This window comes from Saccostrea cucullata, unplaced genomic scaffold (genome assembly GCF_032062105.1).
Source record: "Saccostrea cucullata isolate Sc308-1 unplaced genomic scaffold, CSIRO_AGI_Scuc_v1 ctg704, whole genome shotgun sequence".
Lineage (NCBI taxonomy): Eukaryota > Metazoa > Mollusca > Bivalvia > Ostreida > Ostreidae > Saccostrea > Saccostrea cuccullata.
The window spans coordinates 1-7,932 of record NW_026926216.1 but is presented as its reverse complement, the minus strand read 5'-3'; the positions used below and the strand labels follow the sequence as shown (position 1 = coordinate 7,932).

Below are 7,932 nucleotides of genomic sequence, written 5' to 3'. Positions count from 1 at the left end.
ACATGAGGATCTAACAAATCTTATTTTGAAAGCACAACCGTTACCAAAGAATGCTCAAGAATGTTTAATTAACAAGGATTGCAAAATAGCTAATCATCGTTTTACTTAAATTTGAGCAGACAATTGAATATCTAAAATTGCACTGAAGCTATACGTAAAACATAAAAATATAACTGATAACTGTAAATATACGTGAACTTTTGAGAAAAAAAATATTCTAGCAACACATACATGTAGGTACAGATGTACCAGTCACTTTGCACTACCTGATCTGGATTCGTCCAGTACAGAATCACACATGCATATATTATTTACTGCAAAGTTTTTAAAAAGGTCTTTTAAATCAGTGATACAAATTTTGTTTTATTAAAGTGCAGTATAATTATCAAAATAAATATTTAACCAATTTTATGCTTTGACTAAATGACGTAAAAAGTGGAATATAACAATTTTGATTTTTATTACGGATCTGGTTTTTCAAAAAAAAAAAAAAGCCGTTCCATTAATTATTACAGCTTATGATTCATCTGTTTCCCCTAGCAACAATATAAGGTGTTTAAAAAATGACTTAGTTAATAATTCATGTGAAAAGTATACTGCACTTTTGGACTTGACATCATTAGAATCTGCTTTGTGAAATTGATATTTCGGATATAAGACGTGGGTTGGATACCCTTATATAAATGTCTCACAGTCAGAAAACACATCCAAGACTCAGATCGCCATTATGAAGGGGATACTGATTTGCCTCGTAGTTCTCATTGGAATCAACCTGGCGTCCGCCACCTTTTTAGGGGTACTTCTCTCTCTCTCTCTCTCTCTCTCTCTCTCTCTCTCTCTGATTTATTTATATATATAATTTTTTTTTATAATTATGGTCATTGTTATTATATTTAAGAAATTATTTTCTTTTTCTTACGTATTTCAGGCACATAACGCAAAGCGACGCCTGCCATACGCTGCAAACATGAGAGCCATGGTATTTTTTTCTTGTGCCCACAACACGCATATTAGGCCTACTTTATATCTGAAAATAAGATAAATTTTGGTGTCATGGTTTTTAAATAAAACATATTTATTATTATATATTTATTATTAATATAGAATGCTGCAAAAATGAATTTTTGCTATATGTTACCAAAGATTTGCTTGTCAACGTATTGAAGAAACCAATTATTTTATAAATTTCTTTTAAAATATTTCCAATCTCTTTAAGAGGTCTAGGTCATATATATTCAAAGAATAATTTCGGAATATTTTTTTCTTTAATTTCTACAGGTGTGGAATAGGGAATTAGCTACTATGGCAAGAAACTGGGCGAGTAAATGCATCAAGGGCCATAATCCAAACAGAAGGTCTAGCCGGTTTTCCAGCGTAGGCGAAAACATTTTCTGGAGCTCCAGTAAGTGAAAATGCATTTTTGAGGCACGTGTACATATCGTGTATCATTTAACAATTCAATTTTCGAAAATGATATTTTTGAGTTTAAGGACAGATCGACGATACGTTCCTAAATAATATATAATTTTTTCCGATCTAGATTTTGTCATTGAAGTAATGCTACTTTTACAAGTATTGAGGTACCTTATACCAATCATTCGTGCAAGACACCAGAGGATAGTTGATTATATAATCCTATTTTTTCCCCAAAAGGATTATATAATGCAACCATCCTCTGGACAAACTTCAATTGCCAAAATCAAAAATTTTAGCGTTGTAAATTTTTAAAGACAATTAGAAACCAGTTTAAAAATCACAAGGTAATTATAATTTTAAATAGTTTTCATATATAACAAAGATATACAAAACAGATTTCTGAGGAAGGTATTGTCTGATATTTAAGAATTTTTATACATAAAATTCTGATTTTCGAAAACTTCAAACTAACTTCGTATATTGAAATTTAATAATCTCGTTTTCAAATACTAGTATCTAAGATTTCACATTATAACTTTCTTAGGTTGTTAACATAAATATTCAAATTACAAATTTCCAAAAAACAAGTTCGGAGTTTTAAACTTATGAGGTTTAACGATCTACTTACTCGAAGATCAGTAAAATTTTACTTCTTTTGCTATTTTGAAATTAACTTCAAACTACTAGTACTATATTTCCACTTTCAAAGCGTACTTGAAGTAAAATTCTAAAAGCTCAAAAAGTAAAAAGTGTCTTGGTTTTTTGAAAGTTTTAAGTGTGTGAATCAAGAAAATAAATCTAGTACTCCAAAGTAAATGTATGAAGAAAAAGGTAGATATCCACCATACATATTTATAAGATATTAAAAATGGTTATGTACTGGGAAAAAACCTTAGCAGCCTATGGAAAAAAATCTTAAATGAGATTTATTTTAATTTTAGAGGAGTTATATCGCTGGGTCATTTGTTTACCCATGGATAAAATGTGTACAAGATAATCTTTTAGATTGTCTTTTACATGTACAAATCAAACATTTCAAAAGATTTTTAATTGGCTTAAGTCAATCATGAAAGAAACCCTAAGAAATCATTTTTCAAGAAAATATTATTAACAAAAAGTATTACCAATGCTATGTTTTGAATAGTTCAATATCGACAGTATTCCTTGAGGCTTCAAAAAGAATTAATATAAATATAAAATATATTTATATAATTGTATAATTTCTACATGAAATATATGGGGCTAGCGGTATTCATGCTAAAAAGTCAATAAAACAATTTTAAAAAAAGGAGCAGAGCAAACACGGACCTCCAAAACATAGGTATATCAGGTGCCATGGAGGAGTGAGCATCCCCTGCCGTGTGCTCCTTGTCATGATTTAATTGGAAATAACAGAAAAATCCATCCTCAGTTCAATGTGTAAATAATGGACCAACAATTAGTATGAAAAACGCCAGTCAGCATTTAACTAAATGATAAATTGTAGTTGCTGACAAGGTCATTTCATCCATCATAGAACTTACGACATGAAGACTTTAAACGAGACTGCAGATATTCTTGTTTCATCAACATGTCTGTCAATAATTTACCTCGTTTTAGCCTGTTTTTGCATATCGAATCAGCTGAGAAATATTCATTCTGCATGTTGGTGATGAAGGTATATTGCTGCATAACTAAGGGACGTTGACGTTTGAAACGTCAAAGTCATCACATTTGTCATAAGAACTTGATTGCTAGATTACCATTAAACGTCTTTTTCAAGTAAAATATCCAAATATGAAACAGATGTGTCAAACTCTTTGGTCCCTTTTATCTCAAGCTCACCAGGATATATCGTATGGACATAAGAATGGAAATAACCATTGTTAACTGACAATACGTCGTCGATATATCTAGATGACAAGTTGAAGGCCACAGAAAGTGTTTCTTTTCACGTACAAGATTTTGGACAAATTCTGCTTTATATGAATACAAAAATAGGTCTGCTAATAAAAGTGCGCGATTGGTAGCCATGGGAATTCCAATAGATTGTTGGGGGACCTGGTCTCCAGAAACCACATAGATATTGTATATTAGAAAAACAAGCATCTTTTTGATATTTCAGAGTACTTGTATGTATAATAAGAATGTTTTTAACAAATGTTTTTTAATGACATATGACAAAATAAGTAAATTTACGAGTTCCATTTTTATTTTAAAAAACTGCTTTCATTGATAAAAAAATTATAGACTTTAATTTATCGTGGGGAATAGTTGTGTATAAAGTTGATAAGTCTTTAAGCTGTTGATCTAGGATATATTGTTGCACAGTACCCTTGAAGTTTCTCCTTCAATACTGATTATATCTAAGTGAGGAGTTAAGAAAGAGGCTTGGTTGAACACTTACTTGAACCGGTTATGTATTTTTCTTTGTAAGAATTGCATATTAATTTTGGTTTACCTATAGATTCTAGAACTCCTGGAGCTGCCGTAAATGCCTGGTACTCGGAAAGACAATATTATAACTACGCCTCCAATAGTTGTTCCAGAACATGTGGACATTACACACAGGTAAGTTTGTAAAAATATACAAGAAATTGTTTTATATACTGTGTTCAACCTGTATCTATGACAAAATAAAATCGATGAATTATTAATTAAATGTTTACAAACTGTCAGCTTCAAATCAGTAAAAAAAAAAACACCTTAAAACCCTTGGTTTTAGAAGTAATATACTGGGTTGGATCGAAGACTATCTTACTGAAAGACAACAAAGAGTGAATTTAGAAGGCTTTTCATCAGCATATAAAACTATAGATGCTGGGGTACCTCAGGGGGCTGTATTGGGTCCCTTCTTGTTTTTGTTATACATAATGATATAGCTAAAGATATATCGAGTAATATTCGATTGTTTGCTGATGATACTTTTTTATGTTTGCCAACAATTTCCCTTACTCAAGATCTTGAAAAGATAAGAAATTGGTCCAAAGCTTGGACTGTAGATTTTAATAGTGAAAAAAATTTAATATTAATTTTACAAGAAAACACGTAAGTTATCCTAATATTCAGTTTGGATATGGAGGTGATTATATAAAACAATCAAATACTCATGTTCATTTAGGATTACAATTTCAAGCAGATGTTCTTGGAATAATCATATACTGAATATACATGAAAAAGCATGTAAAAGATTGAATATACTTAGTAACTGAAACATAGCATAGATAGAAATTCACTAATAAAAAAATATTTTGCTTTTGTAAGACCAATTTTAGAATATGCAGCAGTTGTGTTGGATAATTGTACAATAAGTAGTATAAAATTGCTTGAAAAGGTTCAGATATAAGCTGTCAGAATTATTACTGGTCTTAGAGTTAATTCTTCCTGAACTTGTTTGTATGGTAAATTAGGATGGGAACCATTATATCTTATAAGAGAAAAACACATATAAAATTATTAATAGATCTGCACCTGGTATTTGTATGATTTGAATCAACTTTTTTTCCTGTTCAAGTTGCATACAACCTAAGGTCTGGATGTAATAACTAAAGTATACCAGTTTGTAAAACAATGTCATGCTATAATAGTTTTATTCCCTCAACCACAACACTTTAGAACAGTCTTAGTGAAGATGTAAAAAACTCTCCTTCATTACCCATCTTTAAAGCAAAGCTTAAAAATTGGGGAGCAACTATTCTGATAAACCTTGTAGGTACTAACTTTGGTAATAGAAAAGAAAATATCTTGCATTGTCAGTTGCGAAAAAATGCTAGCAATCTTAATGCACATTTAAAAAATCATTTTTATCAGATATTCAATTATGTCAAAAGTGTGAATTTCATACTGAGGATACTGAACATTAACTTATCAACTGTCCATCAAATATCGTTGCATGAAAGAAACTTATTGGTAAAAAAATTAAATGATATTGAACTTGTTTTTGAACTCAACACTCTGTTAAGAGGAAAATGTCAATACTCTTATCAAACAAATTGTAAAATATTTGTACATTAATTTATTGCAAACGTTTTTTCCCTAAATATTTGTATTATTTTTAAACTGGAACAGTATGCAAATAATCACCATACAGTTAGGGGGTTGTCATCTTTATATATAATATTGATGAATAATACTTGATTGTGAATGTTTTTTTTTTTCATTATAATCTTATTGATTATCGTGTACATGTATTATTACTTACTATTGTATCTTGGCCTATTATACAAGTACAAGGCCCTGCCTGTTGCCCAATCCTTATTGTATTATTCAATAAAATATGTTAAAAGTAAAGTAAATCAGTAAAGAGGTAAAGCAAATTTCAAAATAAAATCATAAATGAAGAGATGTGGTACTCCAAATAAATAATGTTTTATCCATTTGAAACTTGCTTTGTGAAATAGTTTACATCGCAAGCGTTATGCTTTTGGAAATATGCACAACATATCATACAAATATATTGAATATTAATTATTTCAATTAAAAAAAAATGCTCACCTTTTTAAAACTTTAAGTCTTTTGACTTTTCTTCAAGGTTGTCTGGGCGAATTCTGAGTATCTTGGATGTGCGAGGCAAAGATGTAGCAACTTTTACATCTATGTCTGCAACTATGGACCAGCGTAAGTGCCATTCCTTGAATTTGAAAAGAGAAATAATATTTATATGATCATATGATATTTAAAGCAATACTTTGTTTCGAGAGTGCTAACACAGAAAGCTCTGGTTCTCTCGATCCATTAAACATGCTTATTCAAATACATTTTTGTCTCTAGAGGTAACTTCTCAGGACAGAAGCCGTACGTCCGGGGAAGGCGCTGCAGTCGCTGCCCACGTGGGTACCGGTGCTTCAACAACCTGTGTGTCAGAAGGTGACGAATCGGCGGAGTTACAACGTAATGCTACCTATCATATTCTAAAAAAAAATAATCAACTTTGTTTTTAGTTTTCAATATATCTTGTGTCTATTTTTCCCCGCACTTTTTATACTTACTGTACATTTTTATCAATATTCATTTTTTTTAGTTTTTTTAGCTCACCTGAGCCGAAGGCTCAAGTGAGCTTTTCTGATCACATTTTGTCCGTCGTCCGTCCGTCTGTCTGTCTGTCTGTCCGTCTGTAAACTTTTCACATTTTCGACTTCTTCTCAAGAACCACTGGGCCAATTTTGACCAAACTTGGTACAAAGCATCCTTGGGTGAAGGGAAATTTAAATTTTTAAAATGAAGGGCCAAGTCCACTCACAAGGGGAGATAATCAAGAAAAGACAAAAATAGAGTGGGGTCATTAAAAAATCTTCTTCTCAAGAACCACTTGACCAGAAGAGCTGAAACTTGTGTGAAAGCATCCTGAGGTAGTGTAGATTTTAAATTCATCAAATCATGACCCCCGGGGGTAGGGCGAGGCCACAACAAGGAATCAAAGTTTTACATAGAAATATATAGGAAAATTCTTTGAAAATCTTCTTTTCAAGAACCACTGGGCAAGAAAAGCTGAAAGTTATGTGGAAGCATCCAGGGGTAGTGTAGATTCTAAATTGTTCAAATCATGACCCCCGGGGGTAGGGCGGGGCCACAATGGGGAATCAAAGTTTTACATAGAAATATATAGGAAAATTCTTTGAAAATCTTCTTCTCAAGAACCACTAAGCCAGAAAAGCTGAAACTTGTATGGAAGCATCCTTGGGTAGTGTAGATTCTAAATTGTTCAAATCATGACCCCCGGGGGTAGGGCGGGGCTACAATGGGGAATCAAAGTTTTACATAGAAATATATAGGAAAATTCTTTGAAAAAGTTCTCCTCAAGAGCCACTGGGTAAGAAAAGCTGAAACTTATGTGGTAGCATTCTGGGGTAGTGTAGATACTGTAGATTCTAAATTGTTCAAATCATGACCCCTGGGGGTAGGGCGGGGCCACAATGGGGAATCAAATTTTCACATAGAAATATATAGGAAAATTCTTTGAAAATCTTCTCCTCAAGAACCACTGGGCCAGAAAAGCTGAAACTTATGTGGAAGCATCCTGGGGTAGTGTAGATTCTAAATTGTTCAAATCATGACCCCGGGGATAAGGCGGGGCCACAATGGGGAATCAAAGTTTTACATAGAAATATATAGGAAAATTCTTTGAAAATCTTCTCCTCAAGAACCACTGAGCAAGAAAAGCTGAAATTTTTATGTGCACATCAAAGCATCCTGGGTATTGTAGATTTCAAAATGTCTAAATCATGATCAGTGGGGTAGGGTGAGGTCGCAATATGTATTAAAAGGGGGAAATCTGGTAAAGAACAGAATGGTCAAAGCTTCTCAGGTGAGCGATGTGGCCCATGGGCCTCTTGTTTTACTTTGTATTGTAATTCGAATTCTATCAGACTACAAATGTATTAAGTTTCTATTTTGGCTCTGTATTTTGAATAATGTATCTTTTTCTATCATTAAACGAAATAAAATGCATTTTTATTGTGTCAGTACTTTATGTATAAGTGACTGAAGATGTAATGCTAAACTTCTGCAAAGTTCATTTAGTTAGGCTACTGCCAAGAG

General features: G+C 32.1%; 1 protein-coding gene across 1 annotated transcript; it reads left to right on the top strand.

The window, feature by feature from the left end:
- Positions 1-666: 666 nt before the first annotated feature.
- Positions 667-6,395, top strand: LOC134271126 (GLIPR1-like protein 1). Its single transcript, XM_062753377.1, has 6 exons — positions 667-796; positions 929-979; positions 1,279-1,402; positions 3,863-3,966; positions 5,927-6,012; positions 6,166-6,395. Exons 1-6 carry the CDS (start codon positions 728-730, stop codon positions 6,263-6,265), a joined length of 534 nt encoding a protein of 177 aa, XP_062609361.1. The 5' UTR covers positions 667-727; the 3' UTR covers positions 6,266-6,395.
- Positions 6,396-7,932: the final 1,537 nt, after the last annotated feature.